The following is a 25439-nucleotide window of genomic DNA, read 5'->3' as shown; positions in this document are numbered from 1 at the left end:
ACTCTTCACCGACCTGCCACCCTTTTAAATAGACAGAGCCAAACAACACCTGCCCTCTGGAATCTTTTAGACTTGATTTTAGTGGTTTTTATTTTCCAGTGACATCCAGTTCATTTTATACGATCTTACTAACCCGGTGTGCCTTTATTTTATTATTAGTTAATTTTAACACTCCCTTTACTTTTTAAATTAATATTACTGGGGAGATTGTTTTAATTATTTGTATCTTTATCATTGCACTTGTGTTTTAACTGCACTTACACTTCTAAATGTTTTTATGCATGGCTTTTACTAATAGAACTGGAATCACTCTTAAATTGACCATTTTAGATCCCCCTATCATTTAGGGTCTTTTACAGATTCCATTGGGACAGGCTCCGCACACGCACACACACACTTAAACACATCGGCACACACGCACACACATACACACACACACACACACACACACACACACACACACACACACACACACACACACACACACACACACACACACACACACACACACACACACACACATACACCCACACACGCCTCCCTCCAGAGATCCTGGGACGGGGAGGTCTGCTTTTTAACATACTCTGCCGCCGTTCCGTGGTCCAGCTCCGCTCTGCACTTTTTAACCACTCTTTTGAAACGGTCTTGTCCTCACGGAGCTTTTACAATGCTTTTAAAAGCGTTTTATAAGGTTTATGTTTACGGAGGTTTTTAATGTTTTTTTAAACACCTATTTTTTTAAACACCTAACCCTAACCCCTACCCCTACCCCTCACACCAGATACTGACTGGTTTTCGCACCCCCCCAGACCCCCCCAATAAAGCAAAAATGCACGTTTCAGAGTGGCCTTCTATTGTGGCCAGCCTAAGGCACACCTGTGCAATAATCATGCTGTCTAATCAGCATCTTGATATGCCACACCTGTGAGGTGGGATGGATTATCTCGGCAAAGGAGAAGTGCTCACTATCACAGATTTTTTCAGATTTGTGAACAATATTTGAGAGAAATGGTTATTTTGTGTATATAGAAAATGTTTTAGATCTTTGAGTACTTCTCATGAAAAATGGGAGCAAAAACAAAAGTGTTGCGTTTATATTTTTGTTCAGTGTATATTTAACCATTATATATCAATGACTGCTTAGGTATATTTTACTCGAGTGTAAAAGTAACTCTCTCAGTGACTCTTGTTCATTGTGTTTATCTATTTCTACATAAATATCCAATTAAAAAAACTATTTATAACTTGATTTGCATTGAGAACATACTCTCCATTTACTGAAGGGGTCAACAACATACATATATACATATATATATATATATATAAATACTAGAGTTTGGTATTCAAATGTAATACTGATTCAAACATGATGGCATTTTTAAATGTATATATTAATTAAAAGTCAAATATTGAAACCTTTAAACCAGAAACCTTTTAAAACTTTTACACAATCTGGTATTATATAGGTTTTCACTATAATGAAGGCAACCATTCAAATTATTAAGAAGTATAGTATCGTTTTAATCAAGGAAACGGTTAACAATAACAGATAATAAGCTGTTTTTTAATCATTTTTTATTTCCAAAATGAACATGAGTCTCATGTTATGGACTTAATTTTAAGTTTGCTGCTCAGAAAAGTACTTTTTATTTCTAGCTTTTATTTGCAGATCATCTTCCACAACAATTCACAGTGCTGCTACTGATGAAGATCCCACCTTTCTATGCAGTGACAGTCCTGTAAAGGAGGACATACTGCTCTTACTTCCACATTTTTTACATCACTTGCGTCATGACTCGTGTACTTCGGTTGATGCAGTGACCTTTGGATTTATTCCTGAAGCTTCACTGTAATGTTGGTGATTCTGCTGCTGCACTCATTAAGTCTCTTTGGAGCGGAGATCATCAGCTAAATGAGTAAAGTGTAAAAACATGGAGTGATCTGAGGAGGGGGGTTTCTAACAAGCGCTGCTGTCAGACTTCATTATAAAACTCATTAACACGGCAGTAATGAGCTGAAACACCAGAAGCTCACATGCAAGAGAGTGGTGAGAGCAGGGATGTAGAGCCAACCCTGAAGTTAGTATTGTAATGGCTCCCATGGCCAAAAGCCAGTGGGACTTTTCCATTCGAAAATATTCTGTGTGTCAAACAAACGTTTATCATACTTACACGTTTTGTTCAGCAGGATAATCTCCACTTATGAACACCACTTTATGATTTGAGAAGTAAAAAACTAATGTTGAGCTATAAAGGAACTACAGCACGGTCACATGACTTCACGTCACCACCGCTAAGCTAAAGGTGGCTAATGTTGGTCTATAAAGGAACTACAGCACGGTCACATGACTTCACGTCACCACCGCTAAGCTAAAGGAGGCTAATGTTGGGCTATAAAAGAACTACAGCACGGTCACATGACTTCACGTCTCCACCGCTAAGCTAAAGGCGGCTAATGTTGGGCTATAAAGGAACTACAGCACGGTCACATGACTTCACGTCACCACCGCTAAGCTAAAGTCGGCTAATGTTGGGCTATAAAGGAACTACAGCACGGTCACATGACTTCACGTCACCACCGCTAAGCTAAAGGAGGCTAATGTTGGGCTATAAAAGAACTACAGCACGGTCACATGACTTCACGTCACCACCGCTAAGCTAAAGGTGGCTAATGTTGGATTATAAAGGAACTACAGCACGGTCACATGACTTCACGTCACCACCGCTAAGCTAAAGGCGGCTAATGTTGGGCTATAAAGGAACTACAGCACGGTCACATGACTTCACGTCACCACCGCTAAGCTAAAGGTGGCTAATGTTGGGCTATAAAGGAACTACAGCACGGTCACATGACTTCACGTCACCACCGCTAAGCTAAAGGAGGCTAATGTTGGGCTATAAAGGAACTACAGCACGGTCACATGACTTCAGGTCACCACGCTAAGCTAAAGGAGGCTAATGTTGGGCTATAAAAGAACTACAGCACGGTCACATGACTTCACGTTACCACCGCTAAGCTAAAGGTGGCTAATGTTGGACTATAAAGGAACTACAGCACGGTCACATGACTTCACGTCACCACCGCTAAGCTAAAGGTGGCTAATGTTGGGCTATAAAGGAACTACAGCACGGTCACATGACTTCACTTCACCACTGCTAAGCTAAAGTCGGCTAATGTTGGGCTATAAAGGAACTACAGCACGGTCACATGACTTCAGGTCACCACGCTAAGCTAAAGGAGGCTAATGTTGGGCGTGATGACGTTTAGTCGTCTGATTTAGACACTTTTAAATTCACCAGTGGGGTTTTTACTAACGTTGTAGAAATAAAATCTCTTCAGCTTGTGCTAACCACAGACCTTTTTTCAGGCTAACAACCAAATAGACATTCAAAAGACCATTGAGCTCCAGACGAGAGAACAGGAAGTGCTGAAATACTCATTTCCAGGTTATAGGACTCATCCCTGCACCTTTTATTGCTCCTGATTTTGGCTTCCTACTTTAGTTTTCTGTATGTTTTATTATTAACGTCCATACTTAAATAACCAATCACCTTCAGAGCTCTTCATATACCCGTTTGTCACATTACCCTCGTCTTGACTTGCTCTTAAATCTTCATATACTTTGTTTTATATTGGACCAGTGCACTGACTAATGAGCTGGAAATATATTTCCTCACATTTGGCAGACTCAAAAATGTTGGTTTAACTGTGAGAGATTCTCATTTCTGGATTTGTTCTCTCACACTTCCCACACAACTTCCCATGAGAAACAGTCCACATGCTTTTTATTTTTATACTGCTAGTAATTTCTGCTGCTTTTCTTCTCTCTCTCTCTAATTATTGAGGCAAAAACATTTACAGAAGCAGATTTACTTCCGTTGAGACAAGTTTATTAATCACTCTGGAGGTCACTGCCTTTTGTGGGAGTTTAAAATCTTATGAATGTATTTCACTTTCTATTTATTAACTATAGTTGGCTTGCTGGCTTGGTAACCGCTGGCAAGTGCTTGGTGGTTCTAAATACATTCAATTGAGGCTGTGCAAAATGTGTTATTGGTGCTTCAATAGAAAATGCTCTGTATTTCTTTAGGAGTTACTTTGTCAATACCTGTGGTGGCATGTGATGTGGGACAACATTTCATTTATTCCCATTATTAGTGCACTATCTTGCTAAAAGGAGAAGCCGCTAACCATATTGGCCCGGAGCTAATGGAAACCAAATATCTGATAGGACACAAAGCGACCATAGGGCTGTGAACATGGTTGTACTTTGTTTATCTCTCATAGGCACAACACTTAAATAGACAGTTGCACAAACAAAATAAAATGGTTTGCTTTATCAGTTTTGACAGTAAACAAGATTGTTTCTGCTGTGCCACCTTCAAAATAAGAGCTTTCCTCTTTGCCAGCAGGTTGACAACATCATCCAATTCTAAAAAAATAAATACATCTTTAAAAAAAAGAAGAAATGTGAGTTATCATAAAGCATAACATATATTAAAATGACTAACTATTCTAGATTGACATGTAGACATGAAGCTAACATGAAATCGTTACATTTTCAACTTTTTTCTCATTATTTAAAGATGGGGTCGGTAATTCACTTCAGAAACACTTATATTCCATGGAATGCTCTTAACGTCCCGATAGCAATGAATACATTAATTATTTGACAATAAATACATAAAAAAATATCATCTGTGGAAGCCGTGGCGCTGTAAAAAGCACGACCAATCATCTGAGCCGGCTAAAGTAACTGGATGGCCTACCTGCCTGTCAGCCTTCCATCTGGGCACAAACTTATCTCGTGCCCTCATTGGTCATGTGCGCGTTGGTGTGTGTTGGAGGAGGGACTCTGTAAGGAAGTCTGAAGGAAGGGGCAGATCTTTTTCGGCTGCGTACTTTAAAATTCTAGCGCACTCGAGCTGGTTTCTCCATTCTTACCTACCCTACCTTTAAGTTGAAAAGCAAGATAATATCCCATTTATTAAATCACTTTTTGTTTAAGCAAGATTTATTAACCTGTTAAACCCGGTTGCCCCCGCCGTTAATAGTTGTAATAGGATGATTTACTAAATTGGACTCTACACCGTCAATGATACTTTTGGTTTTACTCATATATCATCTTCCAGCTGCCAAACAAATTATTTTGCATTTCTTTGTTTTTAGGATTTTGTATTCTGACTTACTGTGAGGCACCATGTGTTTTCAAAATCTCTAACTTGATGAAATATGATAAATAACGAGGCTGATCTTGTCTCTCTCTCCCTGTCTGTGTGCAGGAATACCGGGACAGGAAAAAGGAGAACCAGGAGCGCCTGGCGGAGGACACGGAGGCCAACGAGGGGGTTGACGCCCCGCTGCCCCCCAACAGCACCTCCAGGGAGCGGCTGTGGCGAGCCTTCGAGAACCCGCACACCTCCACCATGGCTCTCGTCTTCTACTACGTCACCGGCTTCTTCATCGCCGTGTCGGTCATCGCCAACGTGGTGGAGACGGTGCCGTGCCGGCCGCCCTTAGGCAGCGTGAAAGATCTGCCGTGCGGCGAGAAGTACAAGGTCCCCTTCTTCTGCATGGACACGGCCTGCGTGCTCATATTCACCTTCGAGTATCTGATGCGCCTTTTCGCTGCGCCCAGTCGCTGCAATTTCATGCGCTCCGTGATGTCCGTGATCGACGTGGTGGCCATCATGCCGTACTACATCGGCCTGGTGATGCCGGAGAACGAGGACGTGAGCGGCGCCTTCGTCACGCTCCGGGTTTTCCGCGTCTTCCGCATCTTCAAGTTCTCGCGCCACTCGGCGGGCCTGAGGATTTTGGGCTACACTCTCAAGAGCTGCGCCTCAGAGTTAGGCTTCCTGCTGTTTTCTCTCACCATGGCCATCATCATCTTCGCCACCGTCATGTTCTACGCCGAGAAGGGCACCAAGGGCTCCACCTTCACCTCCATCCCCGCCTCCTTCTGGTACACCATCGTCACCATGACCACGCTCGGGTGAGTTGAGAACTTCAATATCTGGAGGCAAAAAGCAGGGATTGTTTTTTGTTTCAGAATCAGAATAGGTTTATTCGTCACAAAGAGGGGGCATTTACAATATAGAAAACGACTCAGTGGTGAGTAGGAGCTGCTGTATTGCTATGCAACAAACCTCTGCAAGAGTTTAAAGGTTTCATAGAAAACGTTCTGTGCTTTTCTTTTTTACTCTAATGGTAATCGAGCAGTATCTGTTCCCACGGCGGTGACCCTGTCCTTCATCTCGCCTCCTGTGCAACTTCAAGAAGATGGAGCATGGTTCGGCAGTAATGTCTTTCCTCCATTTTCTCCACACCTAAAGAACGAGTTCAAGGGTGCAGTTGCTTTATTCTTATGGATTAGGTGTGCTGTTACACTGAGGTAGTGATGGCTTTCCATTTGGTGCATTGGCTTGTGTCGGTTATTCTGCCTTTGAACTGCCATGTAATTCAAGGTAAACATCCACACTGGAGATATGGCAGGATGTTGTGATTGTTGTTGAGTGATCTTTTTTGAACGCCTTAAAGTTGCAGATTAATTGTGAGAGGTACTGTGTTACCGATTACAGCCCCTAGTGTGTATAAAGTTGTCAGGATTCGTGAATATTAGGACTCAAATGCAGTTAAAAAGGGAAGCGGGTTTCAAAACAAAAGCGAGCTTTAATTAATAAAAGCTGTTGACATGGCAAACAAAACTGATCTGGCCCTTCCTACATCCAGGACATGGTTAAACCGTACACCCAGCACGTGCACTCCGCTCTGCATCAGCCAAACGGCTCGCTGCACCCTCGCTGCGAGGGGGACCCAAGTTCCCATCAGCAAAAACACGTGGGTTTGCTATCCTGGCTCCAAAATGGTGGAATGAGCTCCCATTGACATCAGGACGGCAGATAGCTTATACACCTTCCAGCGCAGACTGAGAACTCATCTCTTTCGACTCCACCTCGAGCGATAGAACTATTAACAAAGCACTTATATACTAACAAAGCACTGGCTTATCTAAAGCCAGTTGAGTAGCACTTGAAATGTTTGGCTCTATGAAGCCTGATGTACTTTATGATTCTGTTTTCTTCAAGTTTTTATTTTGTTGGTCGAACGCACTTATTGTAAGTCGCTTTGGATAAAAGCGTCAGCTAAATGCAATGTAATGTAATGTAAAAACAAAATCATAATCCAAAACACATAGCATGAGAATAAAAAACAACCTGGAACGTGACAAACATGGAGGGTGAGAAAAGAGAACGAACCGACATGGAGCACAGGGGAGGACAAGACACAGCTGGGCAGGGGATGCAGAAACGGAAGGGCAACAGGTGAACACAATCAGAGGTTGTGGTCGGATAATCCAAAAATCAGCTCCTAAATTCTAACCCTATCGTCTATTCCTTGACCTCTGAGTGAAACGTCACAGGGGTTAAGGGATAGTGGATAGGAGAATTCAAAAGGACTTAGGAGAATAGACTGCGGTACTTTAGAGAATCCGAATGCACTCTCTCTATCCGACGTGTTTATGATGCGCCAGCGGACGTCATGAATGTGCGTCTGCTGCTGTGGGGAAACTATGGAAACTACAGTTTTCTATACAGCGGACTACAACATGGATGTTCAATAAGAGCGAGGGACTACTGTAAACTCATCTAGAGACTCTGCACCGTGCTCTGATGCTGTTGCTTTGCTTTATGAACGTGGACAACAGAGAAACATATTCTTCATGACCAAAGTTGGAATTGAAATAAAAAAGGAAAGTGAAACTTATGCTCGTCCCCCTCTCCCTCCGGTCCACATTAATACCAATGATCCCAATACGTATGATTGATGAACTAAAGATCTTAAAATCAATACAGATGTATTTATTATAAACGTTAGTCCTTAACATCTATCACTGTGTATATCACCATTCAAACATCTTTTAAAAGTTGAACAAACCCCACACAGCTCAGTAAAGACTGAAATGTTGACTTTATTTGATCATTTCAGTGAAAACTAACGTTCATATTTCTCTTTTTGATTATAATACTGATGAACGTTCAGAACAAAGCACTTTGGCAACTTACCACCTACGTTTTAAAATGCTTAATAAGCACCGTAACTTTCATGATATCATTTCTCCGTCATAATCGGTTGTTTCCGTGAACGGCCGACTGTTGAGTGACGGCAAATGCTGCGGCCGCAATGCATTGTGGGGCAGCATTTTCTCCTCTCCTTTCGGTTAGGGAGGTCCAGTGGTTCCTAAGCTAAAGGAGGTTATAAAGGAAGTTTGAAACCTCCTTTCCTTTCATCTAGAGAATTGGAACGGCACTTATCATGGCTGCCACTGAGGGACTTCCGGGTCATTTCACTCCGTTAGGAAGGTTCCTAAGCTAAATGGACTATTGGACTTCAGCCAGACACTCAGACACAGGAGGGCAAACACAGGAAGGAAGACAAGAGACAGGGAGAACGGAATTTCAAAATAAAAACATGACTAGACAGACAAAACTAAAACCGTGACAGAAGTAGTGATGACGTATATTGTAGGCCAACCCGGAAATGACCATCACAAGGATTACCTCAATAAAACACCAATGTATTTATATCATTGCATTTTTGAATATATTGCAGTGGAAATAAGATCAAATCAAACCAGTGGGGTATTTACTAACATATTTCCTGTCGTAGAACAACATCTCACGAGCTGGTTGTAACCACAGACCTTTATTCAGGCTAACAATCAAAAACACATTCATAAAACCGTTGACATCCAGTGAAGAGAACAGGAAGTGCTTTTAGGACACATTCCTGCACCCATTATGTTCTTCTCCGACTGCTGTGAAAAACACTGCTGTGGCTGTTAATATTATCACCATGGCAACTTGGTGTGTGTGTGTGTGTGTGTGTGTGTGTGTGTGTGTGTGTGTGTGTGTGTGTGTGTGTGTGTGTGTGTGTGTGTGTGTGTGTGTGTGTGTGTGTGTGTGTGTGTGTGTGGTGTGTGTGTGTGTGTGTGTGTGTGTGTGTGTGTGTGTGTGTGTGTGTGTGTGCTCTCCGCTCTCCTGTTTTGTTGTGTGTGACGGATTATTGGTCGTTATTATTGGTTACGGAGGAGTTTTACAGTCTGTTTTGAGTGTGAAACCGCTTCTCCAGTACGATGGTGTTTCTTCACCCTGCTGCCGCCCACACACACACACACACACACACACACACACACACACACACACACACACACATACTGCAGCCATGTGGACGCAGAGTGTGTGTTTCTGTGTGTGTGTTTCTTCGCCCTGCAGCTCTCCAGCACTGATCTATTATCTGTTGTTCAAAGAGCCTTTGGAAACATCAGAAATAGAGAGTGAGTCAGTGAGAGTACATAAGCTCTGACTGTAATGCTTTTAACACACACACACACACACACACACACACACACACACACACACACACACACACACACACACACACACACACACACACACACACACACTTGGCTATATGACTCTATACACCTACCTGTCTGTGAATGAGGGAGATGTAGTGTGGTTTAGAAAGGTGTGAATGGGAGAGTGTGAATGACTGTAGTAAAAACCAACAGGAGTGTGAAGGAGCTTTTGTTCGTTTTATTGAATGAAAAACTTTATTTTTCTCCCCAAAAAATGTTTAAATTCAGTGGACTGTAGTGTGGGGAGTCACCCTTTTTTAAAATGATCAACTGTAATGGGTCTTTATCTCGCAGGTCTCTTATTTTGGCGGTGTTGGTTGTTTCCTATTCACTGAGGGTTTTATTCTGAAAAGCTCTCTCCCATCTACTGTTATCGCTACCTTTCCTCTCTTCTTGTTTCCTCTTTCCTTCTCCTTTCCTTGTTTCCTCCCTTTCTCTCTCCCTTTCTCTATCCTCACTTTATTACCTCTCACTTGATTGTTTTCCTTTCCTGTTTTTCCTCCTTGTTTCCTCGCCTCTTTTCCCCTTTACTTTCTCCCTCCTTCTCCCTTCTTCACTCCCTTCTCCTCCTATATATCTGTGATTTCATCCTCAAGTGATAATGTGACATGGATCTGGTATCTCCTTGCAATAGTTTAATAAAGGGAAGTGGTTTTGCTGCCTTCTGGATGCATTTACAGACCAACCACAGGGCAGCAAAACACAACCCAGGCTTTTACCTCCCCCCTTTTCCTCACCCCTTCTTCTACTCTCAGTTACATCCTTTTTCCTTTTAGGCAGTGGGTGTTTCTCAATCTCGAGTACGCTTGCTTGTCTTCCGAGTCACTTGGTTCAGAAGCGAGGCAAGAATCCTTCCTGGCATTCGGAAAACGAAGAGTGGAACAGGCGAGCAAGTGTGCAGGTGTGCGTCATATGAGAGGCCCCGCCTTACATTCTCCGCCACAGAGAAAGCGCAAAGCATTGTGGGGATTTTAAGACCACGGAGTCTACACATGTGCTAGCCTCGAAATTTCCTCAAACGATGTACGCCGGGCTCGGTAGAATTCCAAGTATGCTGGTCCTTCAGTCCTTCGGCGGCACTCGATGACGTAGTATGCTTGAAATAGTGGCTCTGGAGCAGCTTTACTCGACATTGAGAAACACCCAGTATCTCTCCATGTGTCCTCACCTCTCTTCCTCCTTCTCTCCTCAGTATAAAAGGAGGTCCAGATGTTCAGAGAAGTAGATTGATAAGAAGACTCTTGTGTTCTTGTCTAAAGAGTTGTTTTTATTTATAAATGACGTTAAGTTTGGTCAAAGTTGCGTCATGTGGTGTTGCAGAAAAGTGAAAGACGTTTCCCTTACCTGATATATATTAAAGAAACCTGGCTTTATTAAAAATGTCAGGATTGTATCTTCTATAAAACTCAATTGACCAACAACTAACAAACATAGGATTGTGTGTATTCATTAACCCCTCGCAGTTCTCCAAAGAGGTGTCATGGAGGAAATCTGGATTAAATATATTTTGGCATGAGTCCTAAAGTCAGTCCTTTAAGCCCGCGTCACACTGTCCCGAAATTGACACCAGATGGACACATGATAAAGGAAATGTTCAAATTCGGCAACATCGGGCCATTCGTGAGGGCATCTTAAGCCATCGTATGACCGCCGGTGGAGTTTCTCAGGCTCCAGCAGCAACTTCGTGAGCGGTGGCAAAATCTTTGGCATGCCAAAAAATTGCCGAAGGACCTTTCGAAGGTTCATTTCATCGTGTTGAATTAGTGTGTCCATTTTGCCCTTCGTTAGGCCATCATGAGGGCATCTTTTCAAATCGTGTCATCTTCGTCTGATCATCGGTGCCATCGGGCATTTTTCACCTCACGAAGGATACAAGAAGCAGCCCGATTGTCTTAGGAAGGCAACACGACTACGTGAAGCCCTCGCAATGCCGTCGTGTAGCCATCGTATTGTAGTACAATTTGTGTTCTGTGAAACTGAAAAGGATATTACATTGTTTTTGTCTCTTGTTTCGTTGCAGTTGTATGTCTTAAATGTAATTTAGGTTAACTTCCTGTTTTATTTAGATGCTTTTATTTTGAAGGCGAGTTTACGCTGTTGACAGGAAGTTGTTGTTGCTATGGAAACATCATGACGGAGTGTGTGGTTCGGGTGCCATGGTGTGGCCTTCTGTAGGCATCGTACTTGCCTCGGCTGTTACTTGGCTGTTGACCAAGTTCGGGGCCATCTTCGGGACAGTGTGACGCGGGCATATGAAGATCATAAATATGATATATATGAATCTTCCTCTACATACAGGACAACATCTGAACGTTTATTTACCACATTACAGAGCAGGCACACGATCCTCTCTAAAACCACAGAGAACATCTCATGTATGTTGGGTTCAGACTCTTTAACTTTGCTCTATTTCACAGAGTTTCTCATGCATTTCATTCATAAATATTACAGAGCCTGTTCACACGTCACTGAATATGTTTTTTTAAATATCACAGTGGTTTATTGCTGCTGTGAGCTTCTCCTGGTTCAGGAGGTTTTTTAGCATCTCTGTGACAGCTTGACGTTAAAAATCAGAGGTTCTCTTAGTCTGCGGCTAACGTTAGCTCAGCTTGTGTCTCCGTAAACTTCACACCCAGGTGTCCCATCACTCAAATCTTTCATCCAGTTAAAATATAGAGTAAAAAGCACCAAGATGGGGTAAAAATGTGGCTTAAAAATGAATAAAAAGTGACAGCTTCGGACAGACAACGGTAACACGCTCAAAGGAGAACATGATCACAGGACACTCGAGGAAACAAATGTATTTTTTAAATACTATATATATTATATGTAATGTAATATTTACATGTCTAATATGTGTAATATGTAATTGTAAAGTGCTTTGAGCACCTGTAAAAGCGCTCTAATTAAAAAATGTAATCCATTATTATTATTATTATTATTAAAATATATTTTTAACGAAGTATTGTGGAGCTTCAGAAATATCGTATTCTACAAATTTACAAAAATATTTGTTTGGTAGAGATCCTCCTCTTCAGGCCTAATGAATACACAACTATATAATGTTATCAATATAAAATGAATGAAAATGTACCATGTTATATTTTGAGTTTAAGGCCTTTCTGCACCAAGAGAAAACCACATTTAATGTTGATGGTTAAATGGAAAATCAGCAGGACTTTAAATGTGTTTGTAATTAAATTAGCTCAAATATGACACACAGAAAATGACCTTTTATTGCTTTATCTTTCTGTTGTTTAGTGGAAATGTTGTGATGATTTTAAATAGTGTTTCAGAAGACTTTACAGTGTCGTGATCCAGGAACCTTTATTAATTAAATTCAGATTAAACTTGTTCTCCTTCTGGGTTTTCTCCTCCCTCTTTCTGCTCATCTGTTTCTTTTTGTTCACTTTGCTATCATTGTTTTTCATCATGCTGCTTTTATTGCTTTGCTCCTATGTTTTATCACTGTGAAAATAAACTGCAAGTGAAATCATAAACCTCGTGCAGCGCCCTCCAGAAGCAATAATCCGCTGCCAGGAATAACATGTTTGTGTCCGGACTCCAGATAATCCACATTCTCCTCACGGTGCTCCAATCGTAACCGAAAAACACCTTTGAGTACAACAATTCATCTGAATCTCTCCGGAGAAATCCCCCATTAAATAATTAACGAGCTGAAATGATCTTACAACGATTTCTGCTCGTGGGCAACTGGAAAGGAGAAATTACAACAAATACAAATTAGAAACTCAACAGACTCCATTTCGTTGATTGATTTAATTGTTTATGCCTTTTCAGATGGACACAGAATATAATGAACATCCATAAAACACATTACGAAACAATAAAACATTAAAGGGGCCCTATTCTGTTCGTTGTTCAGGTGTATATCAGTATGTAGTGTCTACTTTAAAGAGTCCTCTCCTGCTGATGTTCAGGTGTATATCAGTGTGTAGTGTCTCTACTTTAAAGAGTCCTCTCCTGCTGATGTTCAGGTGTATATCAGTGTGTAGTGTCTCTACTTTAAAGAGTCCTCTCCTGCTGATGTTCAGGTGTATATCAGTATGTAGTGTCTATACTTTAAAGAGTCCTCTCCTGCTGATGTCCAGGTGTATATCAGTATGTAGTGTCTCTACTTTAAAGAGTCCTCTCCTGCTGATGTTCAGGTGTATATCAGTATGTATTGTTTCTACTTTAAAGAGTCCTCTCCTGCTGATGTTCAGGTGTATATCAGTATGTAGTGTCTCTACTTTAAAGAGTCCTCTCCTGCTGATGTTCAGGTGTATATCAGTATGTAGTGTCTCTAATTTAAAGAGTCCTCTCCTGCTGATGTCCAGGTGTATATCAGTATGTAGTGTCTCTACTTTAAAGAGTCCTCTCCTGCTGATGTTCAGGTGTATATCAGTATGTATTGTTTCTACTTTAAAGAGTCCTCTCCTGCTGATGTCCAGGTGTATATCAGTATGTAGTGTCTCTACTTTAAAGAGTCCTCTCCTGCTGATGTTCAGGTGTATATCAGTATATAGTGTCTATACTTTAAAGAGTCCTCTCCTGTTGATGTTCAGGTGTATATCAGTATGTAGTGTCTCTACTTTAAAGAGTCCTCTCCTGCTGATGTTCAGGTGTATATCAGTATGTAGTGTCTCTACTTTAAAGAGTCCTCTCCTGCTGATGTTCAGGTGTATATCAGTATGTAGTGTCTCTAATTTAAAGAGTCCTCTCCTGCTGATGTCCAGGTGTATATCAGTATGTAGTGTCTCTACTTTAAAGAGTCCTCTCCTGCTGATGTCCAGGTGTATATCAGTATGTAGTGTCTCTACTTTAAAGAGTCCTCTCCTGCTGATGTTCAGGTGTATATCAGTATATAGTGTCTCTACTTTAAAGAGTCCTCTCCTGCTGATGTTCAGGTGTATATCAGTATGTAGTGTCTCTACTTTAAAGAGTCCTCTCCTGCTGATGTTCAGGTGTATATCAGTGTGTAGTGTCTCTACTTTAAAGAGTCCTCTCCTGCTGATGTTCAGGTGTATATCAGTATGTAGTGTCTACTTTAAAGAGTCCTCTCCTGCTGATGTTCAGGTGTATATCAGTATGTAGTGTCTCTACTTTAAAGAGTCCTCTCCTGCTGATGTTCAGGTGTATATCAGTATGTATTGTTTCTACTTTAAAGAGTCCTCTCCTGCTGATGTCCAGGTGTATATCAGTATGTAGTGTCTCTACTTTAAAGAGTCCTCTCCTGCTGATGTTCAGGTGTATATCAGTATATAGTGTCTCTACTTTAAAGAGTCCTCTCCTGCTGATGTCCAGGTGTATATCAGTATGTAGTGTCTCTACTTTAAAGAGTCCTCTCCTGCTGATGTTCAGGTGTATATCAGTATGTAGTGTCTCTACTTTAAAGAGTCCTCTCCTGCTGATGTTCAGGTGTATATCAGTATGTAGTGTCTCTACTTTAAAGAGTCCTCTCCTGCTGATGTCCAGGTGTATATCAGTATGTAGTGTCTCTACTTTAAAGAGTCCTCTCCTGCTGATGTTCAGGTGTATATCAGTATGTAGTGTCTCTACTTTAAAGAGTCCTCTCCTGCTGATGTTCAGGTGTATATCAGTATGTAGTGTCTCTAATTTAAAGAGTCCTCTCCTGCTGATGTCCAGGTGTATATCAGTATGTAGTGTCTCTACTTTAAAGAGTCCTCTCCTGCTGATGTTCAGGTGTATATCAGTATGTATTGTTTCTACTTTAAAGAGTCCTCTCCTGCTGATGTCCAGGTGTATATCAGTATGTAGTGTCTCTACTTTAAAGAGTCCTCTCCTGCTGATGTTCAGGTGTATATCAGTATATAGTGTCTCTACTTTAAAGAGTCTTCTCCTGCTGATGTTCAGGTGTATATCAGTATGTAGTGTCTCTACTTTAAAGAGTCCTCTCCTGCTGATGTTCAGGTGTATATCAGTATGTAGTGTCTCTACTTTAAAGAGTCCTCTCCTGCTGATGTTCAGGTGTATATCAGTATGTAGTGTCTCTACTTTAAAGAGTCCTCTCCTGCTGATGTTCAGGTGTATATCAGTATGTAGTGTCTCTACTTTAAAGAGTCCTCTCCTGCTGATGTTCAGGTGTATATCAGTATGTAGTGTCTCTACTTTAAAGAGTCCTCTCCTGCTGATGTTCAGGTGTATATCAGTATGTAGTGTCTCTACTTTAAAGAGTCCTCTCCTGCTGATGTTCAGGTGTATATCAGTATGTAGTGTCTCTACTTTAAAGAGTCCTCTCCTGCTGATGTTCAGGTGTATATCAGTATGTAGTGTCTCTACTTTAAAGAGTCCTCTCCTGCTGATGTTCAGGTGTATATCAGTATGTAGTGTCTCTACTTTAAAGAGTCCTCTCCTGCTGATGTTCAGGTGTATATCAGTATGTAGTAGTGTTGCACGGTGTACCGATACTTGAAAGGTACCGCGATACCCTGCCGTTAAAAACGGTACGATTCCTCCGTTTCATTAGTATCGGTACTTTAAGAATGACGGGGAAAAGTACTCCCGTGAAAAAGCGCCGTTTTAATAAGAGCCGTGTGTGTTCAGCGCTCTGATTCCACTCGCTGCACTGCAGCCGTGCCTGCAGTCCCGCTCCTCTCAAGCACGTTCTAAGTCCCTCCCCTCTCTCGTGCACGCGGCCACGCGCTAGCTGCCAGAGCATGTGAGAAAACTAGAAGCATGGCTGAAAGAGGGAGTGAAACTGCCGCTGTGCCTCGGCTTGTTGACAAAAAAGACGCCAGAAGTCTGTGAACGAGCCAGAAGTCAGGTGTTCAGAGCAGAGCTCCCTGTCGGAGCGGCAGAGCGTGATGTGCACTGAAAAGTTTTTCTGTCGCAATATTATCGTTGAGCAAACTTAACTAGCAAACTAGCATCACTATCTGCTAACGTTAGCTTTAGCCTTCGTTTTCTATTAGTTTTTTTCATAGGGTATAAACGGAGGTGGTATAAATATATATCTTGTACTTGAGTAAAAGTAGAAGTACCAGAATGTAGGAACAATCCTGCATTCAAAATGATCCTCAAATAAAAGTACAAAAGTATTATCATCAAAATATAGTTAAAGTAGCGACAGTAAAAGTATAAGTACTCAGGTCTTGTACTAGAAGCACCAGAGTGTAGGAATACTCTGTTACAGTAAAAGTAAAAAGTAGCGACAGTAAAAGTAGTCATTGTGCAGATTGGTCCATTTCAGAATAATATATATGATGTGTTTTATAATGATTGATCATGAAAGTGTTCTCAAAGCTGGTGAAGGTGCAGCTAGTCTGAATGACTTTGTAGACTGCAGGGTAGCTGGTGGATTTACTCCAGGTGGAACTAAAGTCTGATTCAACACTTGGTTATATTTCACATCATTTGTCCACATCTAAAGTAACTAAAGGTATTAAATACATGTAGTGGAGTAAAAGTACACCATGTACCTCTGAACTGTAGTGGATTAGAAGTACACCATGTACCTCTGAACTGTAGTGGATTAGAAGTACACCATGTACCTCTGAACTGTAGAGGAGTAGAAGTACACCATGTACCTCTGAACTGTAGTGGATTAGAAGTACAAAGTAGCAAAAGAAACATTGAAATACTTAAATAAAGTACAAGTATCTTAAAATTGTACCCAAGTAGTACTTGAGTTTATGAACTTAGTTACTTTACACCATTGACCATAAAGATAGAAAGACTAAGCCTTGCACAGAGGCATGAAAATACATTTTCAAAATGCTCAACAGTGCTGCCAAAATGTTAAACTCACTGCTACACAATTAAAATAAATGCTTTTATATATATTTATATTAGATGTGACTCTTTGGCGTTTCTGTTCTTAGTAACACTGCTGCTTTAGTTGTTCTGACTGCTAAAATCCTCTGTTATTCCTAATTTTAAAGCCGATATTCCGTGGGTCGGGGGCTCGGATCCTTGTCACCTTTTTCATACCTGATGAGTTTGCATCCCTGATTATATTTAAGACTGTTTCCCTTTTTTTAAGAAAAGTATCGAAAAAGAATCGGAATCGCAATTCTTGACTTGGTATCGGTATCGAAACCAAAATGTTGGTATCGTGACAACACTAGTATGTAGTGTCTCAACTTTACTGCATGCAATGACATACTTTCTATGTTCAATACTTATATTTTAGACGTTTCACAAGACGGAAAAAAGAGGGTTGTTCAGGACCGAGCTATGATAATAATTTGCTGACTAACACGTTTTTTTTTAAATGGCAGGAAAGCTTGTTTCAACCTCTCAAATATTGGTATTTGTTGCTGTTCTCTGTTTATATTACATTAATGTGAGTATCTTTAGAGTTTTGTCTGGCAAAAATGGACATTTCATGACATCACCAGCAACTAAGATGGACATTTTTCAGTATTTTCTGACATTTTATAGCTCAAATTAATGGTTTAATTGTTAATGGAATAATTGTCGGTTGACGCCCTAATTGAGGATATGCACAGGTCAGAATCCATATAGAGTTTCAAGGAGAAATGAAATGTCTCATGACTGTATTTCCTCATAAAAATCCCACCCACATTTAGTTTGGGACTCTTTAATATAATCCATTTTCTCGTTATGGCTTTTCTTACGAGCAGTTTGTGGAAAAGAAACTCGTCACGAGGATTGAGTTTGATTGAAATACTTCCTAAATATATAATATATATTTGACAACTATTGATTGTTATCTCCTCTGCTGCGTCCAGACAGTGCGTTTCAATTATATCAAAGTCCTCAAGGTTTTTTTATATTCTTAATGGTCAGAAAATCAGATCAGGGTTTAAACTGAGTTTATTAAAAAACATTAATCTGAAGATAATGATCTTTAGTCATGTCCTCTTTCCCTCTCTTCTCCCTTACATAAATCACATGAGGCTAAACGGCGTATATGAGAGCGACTTTACGTTGTCTGCAGAGTGTGTGCCGTTGCAGAGCACTTTACCATCAACATTATTTATAAGAACACGAGGGGGAAGCGGCCATTTCCTCCCAGAAGCAGGATGTATACGAGTCTGAGAGCAGACCTTATAAAACTGCCGGGATGGAATTATAGACCATCAACGCATCGCACACTGTTAATGTTTTAATAGAGAGGAGGAGAGAAATCTAAAGAATCCAACGCAGACAGTGTTACAAGAAATGCTGTAATTTCATTGATTTATCTCCTCCATTTCCACCAGCTGGGAAAACTAAGGCTGCTGTGGCCCTCAGACAAAAGTAGAAAAGTAAAAGATTTGACTTTCATTTGATACGTTTCAAAGGTTTAAAGAGGCCCTATTCTGCTAATTTCCAGCTTAATATCAGTACGTAGTGTCTCTACTTTAAAGAGTCCTCTCCTGCTGATGTTCAGGTGTATATCAGTATGTAGTGTCTCTACTTTAAAGAGTCCTCTCCTGCTGATGTTCAGGTGTATATCAGTATGTAGTGTCTCTACTTTAAAGAGTCCTCTCCTGCTGATGTTCAGGTGCATATCAGTATGTAGTGTCTCTACTTTAAAGAGTCCTCTCCTGCTGATGTTCAGGTGTATATCAGTATATAGTGTCTCTACTTTAAAGAGTCCTCTCCTGCTGATGTTCAGGTGTATATCAGTATGTAGTGTCTCTACTTTAAAGAGTCCTCTCCTGCTGATGTTCAGGTGTATATCACTATGTAGTGTCTCTACTTTAAAGAGTCCTCTCCTGCTGATGTTCAGGTGTATGTCAGTATGTAGTGTCTCTACTTTAAAGAGTCCTCTCCTGCTGATGTTCAGGTGTATATCAGTATGTAGTGTCTCTACTTTAAAGAGTCCTCTCCTGCTGATGTTCAGGTGTATATCAGTATATAGTGTCTCTACTTTAAAGAGTCCTCTCCTGCTGATGTTCAGGTGTATATCAGTATGTAGTGTCTCTACTTTAAAGAGTCCTCTCCTGCTGATGTTCAAGTGTATATCACTATGTAGTGTCTCTACTTTAAAGAGTCCTCTCCTGCTGATGTTCAGGTGTATGTCAGTATGTAGTGTCTCTACTTTAAAGAGTCCTCTCCTGCTGATGTTCAGGTGTATGTCAGTATGTAGTGTCTCTACTTTAAAGAGTCCTCTCCTGCTGATGTTCAGGTGTATGTCAGTATGTAGTGTCTCTACTTTAAAGAGTCCTCTCCTGCTGATGTTCAGGTGTATGTCAGTATGTAGTGTCTCTACTTTAAAGAGTCCTCTCCTGCTGATGTTCAGGTGTATATCACTATGTAGTGTCTTTAATGTTCAAAAGCTGTAGGTCAGCAGACATGTTGATAGGCTCCAATGTTTTCTCTAAGCATTGTTTACATAGTTCATTGACTGTTCTGAGACGAATACATGAATGATTTATTCATCATGTATTGGTTATTAAAGGGAAATGTATCAACAGCAAACAGGACGTGACTTTAAAAATTGAATCTACCTGTACAGCAATGCAGAAGATAGTGTTTAGCAGAGATGCGGCAGAGATGAAAGAGATCCTGAAGGAAAGAAGAATCGTACCTTTCTCTTATAATAGCTGCTTTTATTTTTATCCAGCAGACGATCAGAAAGTCTCAATACACTGAGAGAACAGCAGTCCTTATCTACCGTCCGCCTCACAGAGATCAATGAGCCCTTAAAGGCAGGTTGTGCACTTCCTGCTCCTCACACACAGTCTTCATTATTCCCACAATATCTCACTGTCTTGAACTCAACGTCATGATCACGAGACACAAAGGTGACCCGTGGGAAATGAAAATATGGATCAATCGTTTTAAGACTCATTAAAGGTGTTGTTATCCACATCTCCTGGTCTTCCTCAGCATGTCAATGGCGTTTCGTCCCTCGTGGTATTGGGGGTTTACAGTTAGAAACAGGAATTGTGAAAATCTCATGTGGAGATTTAGTGATTCTATGTATTTTTGTAAACTTTTTAAAGCCTTTTTCCATCTTTTTTGGCCTCTCCGTTTACCCCAAAACTGTATATTTACGTCACAATAACGATTTTGATCGCCGCTACTATTGCCGTTGTGTTTGTGAATTAATTGGCGACTATAATAGTGGGGAAACAAAACATGTACCTTGCTGTATTTCCACAGTTTAGGTTCAATTTCATAACTATTTTAACACCGTTTTCCCAAACCATGCATAAAAAGACTTATAGCATAATGCATTTTGTCGCACAGTTTTAAGAACCAATAGAAAAATCAACCAATACATTTCATTTCATTTTATTATCTCCTTATTGTCTGGATTTGGTGACCTTTGACCTTGTTATTTTTCGTCACTACTTGTTAAATCTGCTTAACAAACACATGTATTTCCCCTCCTGTTGACCTCTCTAAAATCTACTAAATAGCAACACTTAGACTTAAGTTAAAGATGATGTGTTTTACTTCAAATGTTCCTTAACTATTTCCTCAAGATTTTAAGCATTGAATCATCTTTCCCATTTCAATGTGGAATGAAAATATGATATTATGACAGCTCTATATTTAAATAAAAAAAGGTATGTGTTTATTTTCTCCCACGGCATTGTGTGTGTGTGTGTGTGTGTGTGTGTGTGTGTGTGTGTGTGTGTGTGTGTGTGTGTGTGTGTGTGTGTGTGTGTGTGTGTGTGTGTGTGTGTGTGTGTGTGTGTGTGTGTGTGTGTGTGTGTGTGTGTGTGTGTGTGTGTGTGTGTGTGTGTGTGTGTGTGTGTGTGTGTGTGTGTGTGGGTGTGTTATGTCACAGGTCACACTTGTATAATTGAATGCCACACAGCAGGAACATGACATTTTCCACAGCTCTGGTCATCATGTAATCCTCAGGTTATTCTAATTATCAGCGCATGCTCATTGAGGCATTCAAATATTCATGAATTATTTCAGGTTCTTGTGAGCAGGGTGGGATTTTCACGGCGGCCATGGCCGTCGTAGCCCCTCGGTCTGGCCGTTATGCCCCACAAATAATTGTACGTCCTACGGCCACCGTGGCCTTTGGGCCCCTCGCACTGTTAACAGTCGCTTTAAAAGCATCAGAACAGGTTTCTGAACTGCATTATGCTGCGTTCACAACGGACGCGATGCGAATACTCGCATTGCTCTAACCGCTGGAGTTTCACCGCGGCTGTCAGCTGTGTTTACTCCTGTCATTCAAACAGGACGCGCTGGAGAGGGGGCGGGGCGTATCTCCATGTAAATACTGTGGTGGAAACCAACTACGGCCAAATTAACCTATTTTACCTTGATTTAATTGTAATACACGTTTCAAAATGATGCCGAAGTAACTAAATACTGGTAACGGTTAGTAAAAACCATGATTTGACAAGTGTGCAGACAAGACGGCATGCGAAACACTTTTTAAAATGCGTGTTTTGTGAATGGAGATTGGATCGATCAGGCTAAACTAACGTTGTAGCTGCTCCGTCCAAACTCACAACAACGTCCTAAAGACAGGATTAAAGCAGCGACTGTATTCGTCATGACACAGACAGTCTGTGGTTTGTACATCTTTAACTTTTGTCTAGTTTCTGAACAGATGTGAGGAGCTGTGAGGAGTTGATTAAAGAGACAAATTATTATTCAAAGTAAAGTATTTCATTTTATATACGGTAATACTAAGGAGGCATAGGCCTATGATGATACGATTATTGATATTAAAAAAGTGATTTGTTTTTTCATTAGAAAGTGAAGTTATTTATTTGTAAGCTCCAAATCCTAATTTTGGAGCTTATAATGGCCTTTCCGCCCTGAACGTGTGACACCAAAGGCCAAATGGCCTTGCCCCTAAAGTGACGAAAATCCAAGCCTGGACAGTCCTCACCTGCTTGTGAGTCATCGTAACTTTCCTTCAGGTCTCTTCAGGTCTCTTTCGGTCTTCAATGTCAGAACATTGAAGACTCTCGTTGTGTTACGTTGGGGTTTTCACTTTAAGAAAGAAGTTGGTTTTTCTATAAAAGTAACAAAGAAGATAATAACACATTAATATATTTATTAAAAAAAGGTAAAACCTCTTAACCCATAATAAAACTAAAACATTAAAAAAGAACAACATTAAATAAAAAATTGTAAAATATATATCATCATCGTTTTATAAAATCAAAAATGGATAAAATAGTTACTCAATGTACTAATTGTAAAAGTTGTATTTGGATACACTCAAAACAAAACAGTTCACATAGAAGGAGAAATTAGGAATGGTTTCTTTTTTACAGACTTATAATAAATAACAATGTGGTATTTGTATAAACTAATTCTGTTGGACATGTGTGTTCCTCTGAGGCTTTTCTCTAAAGGTCAGTGACCTTTCAAAGCTGTGTGTGTGTGTGTGTGTGTGTGTGTGTGTGTGTGTGTGTGTGTGTGTGTGTGTGTGTGTGTGTGTGTGTGTGTGTGTGTGTGTGTGTGTGTGTGTGTGTGTGTGTGTGTGTGTGTGTGTGTGTGTGTGTGTGTGTGTGTGTGTGTGTGTGTGTGTGTGTGTGTGTGTGTGTGTGTGTGTGTGCGTGCGTGTGCGTGCGTGTGTGTGTGTAATGTAGTTCATCTTTATTCATACAGAAAGATAATGTTATTTTCCACCTGCTTCACATTCATGTACCTCCGTCACCCTGCCGACGTATCCCTTATCCCATATATTTCATCACTTTATTAAACTCATAGATATTTATTTCCCCTGCTTTACTTTTTATTTCCCCATATAATTACAATCCATTAAACTCGTCTTACACAGAAACCTGATAGTGAACATTTGTCCATATCTAATATCCAGATTCTCTGTTTATCATTTGAGGATCCTCTGAACGAGTCATACCTAATGATAAAACACATGTTCCACTCAACCTGCGTAACATCCTGTTTTCTCTCAGTTATAATTCACATAACTTTAATATTAACATATTAAGATTCTCTTAATTTAACTCTACTGTTATACGTTTTCTTTTGTATGATATCCGTTGGTTGTACTCTAAGCTTTTAATGGCATTGTTTGTGTTGTTTAAATATCTTTACCATTTACCGTCCCCTTCGTTTTTCCTTGTCTGTCAAAGCCTGTTGTAAATTAACTCTTTGATGTTCAGGTAAAACGTATTTCCCTCCAAGACGAGCAGCCTTCTCCAAATGATTCAGTCGTTTCCACTTAGTATTTCGACGTCTTGCTGAAAAACTCTACTTTCCTCAGAGCAGATCAGAGAGGAGCAGAAAGGAGGACATGAAATCTCAGGTGTGAGTCCACCTGTCGACTCCCATCATGCACCTGTCTCCTCTCGTGGAGTTTCCCTTTCACACTAAGCTGCTTTACACAGAGAGCAGAACAAAGAGGGAACAGTGAGAGGAAGTGACACATTTTCTGCCACAAAATACAAAGTTCAGCCATTTTTCTGTTTGCTTCTACAGTCGATTGTCGCCATGGGCATTAAGTGATGCTTTAAAAGTCCACAAGTATGTTTTAGCTTCATGTAAGTGGTAGTTATGTACTTAGACATTTAGAGCGATGTAACGTTCTTCTGTTGGCAGGATCGACGTGGACTTTAATCTAATTTAAAAACCTTAAGTTTAACAGATGCATTAATACAATACTAGCCAAAAACTCTTATGAAGTTCCCATACAATCAAAGTGCACTCTACATTATTTAAAAAAAAAAAAAGATAATTATTGGGTCTTAAATTAAACATTGTAAGTGTGTAGTTGAATCCAGGGTCAGGTTACCAGAAACACCAGCCAATCAGAGCGCAGGATTCCCAGTGTGTGTTGAACAGTCTGAAATGTGTGTGTGTGTGTGTGTGTGTGTGTGTGTGTGTGTGTGTGTGTGTGTGTGTGTGTGTGTGTGTGTGTGTGTGTGTGTGTGTGTGTGTCCTAGTTCTGCAGAAGACTGGTCTCTGCAGGGAGCTTCTATCTGTCCACACCTCGCCCTCCTTCTCCACTTCCTGTCTTCCTCTCTTACCTTTTCCTCCCTCACTCAGTTATTTCTCCTGCTGCTCCACTGTGCCTCCTCCTCTTCCTCATCTTCCTCCCCTTCCCTCTGCCCTCTTTCCACCCATCACGTCATCCTCCCTACCTCTCTGTTTATAGTCCATCTGTGTCTAGAGATTATATTTTGCAGTCAGGAAAACATGCCTCAACGTTTGTTCTGATTCAGTTAAAGTCTTGAAATCTGGTACTCCGGCCAAATATTGTCAGATAATAGATTTTCTGAATATTATTGATGAAGTTCAGATTCTGATACGACTTCATCGATAGTCCATAATATTCAGGAAATACACAACATGTTGATCATAAATGTCTTCCATATGAATTATCGCCCTTACACTGAATGCATACATGTACCTAAACTTGATTTTGTCAGATATTTTATTTAACATATGAATACTTGTGTAAAATACTGGAAATACGATCTTATTTTTACAACTGTTTTGATAAGGGTTGCTCGATTATGGCAAAAATCATAGTCTCGATTATTTGGGTCAATAATTGTAATTGCGATTATTCATTGACTTTGAAAACATCCATTTATTGGAGAAAAAAAATGTAATAATAATTTTTAAAAATATCTTTTTATTTCGATTGCGTAGTTTTCGTAATCGTTGCCAGCCATAATCGTAATCGCGATTAAAATATGATTAATTGAGCAGCCCTAGCTTTGATTGATATTTTCGGTCGTAAAAATGTATATTAGTTTTTATTAAAAATTTCTGAACAGATTTTTGAAACGTTTTCCCTCCTATTGTACCTTCATGATATACTCTCCTTTCTTTCTCTCCTCATCTCCTTATTTCCTCCTCCCTTATTCTTCTTCCTCTTCCTCTTCCTCTCCTCACTTAAGTCCTCTCAATTTATAACAAAACTCATTTTGACTTTCATTCTCCTCCCATTTTCTTCTCGTCCTCTTCCTCCTCCTCCTCCTCATTCTCCTCCTCCTCTTCCTCCTCTTCCTCCTCCTCTTCCTCTTCCTCCTCCTCTTCCTCCTCCTCTTCCTCCTCCTCCTCCTCCTGCTCCTCCTCCTCCTCCTCTTCCTCCTCTTCCTCCTGACCCTAATTGCTGCTCTGTCTATCTGGGCGAGCGATG

The 25439-nt window shown here is 40.5% G+C and overlaps 1 protein-coding gene across 1 annotated transcript in view; it reads left to right on the top strand.

Annotated features, from left to right (window-relative positions):
* Positions 1-25439, top strand: part of kcnd1 (potassium voltage-gated channel, Shal-related subfamily, member 1) — a 74386-nt gene that overhangs the window by 5125 nt on the left and 43822 nt on the right. The window contains exon 3 of the mRNA XM_034087741.1: positions 5283-5995. Within this exon, the coding sequence (XP_033943632.1) occupies positions 5283-5995 (713 nt within the window). The remainder of the gene's footprint in view (positions 1-5282; positions 5996-25439) is intronic.

The sequence above is a fragment of the Pseudochaenichthys georgianus genome, chromosome 7, assembly GCF_902827115.2.
Source record: "Pseudochaenichthys georgianus chromosome 7, fPseGeo1.2, whole genome shotgun sequence".
Classification (NCBI taxonomy): domain Eukaryota; kingdom Metazoa; phylum Chordata; class Actinopteri; order Perciformes; family Channichthyidae; genus Pseudochaenichthys; species Pseudochaenichthys georgianus.
The sequence above is the reverse complement of the archived record's forward strand: the minus strand, read 5'-3'. Positions and strand labels throughout refer to the sequence as shown.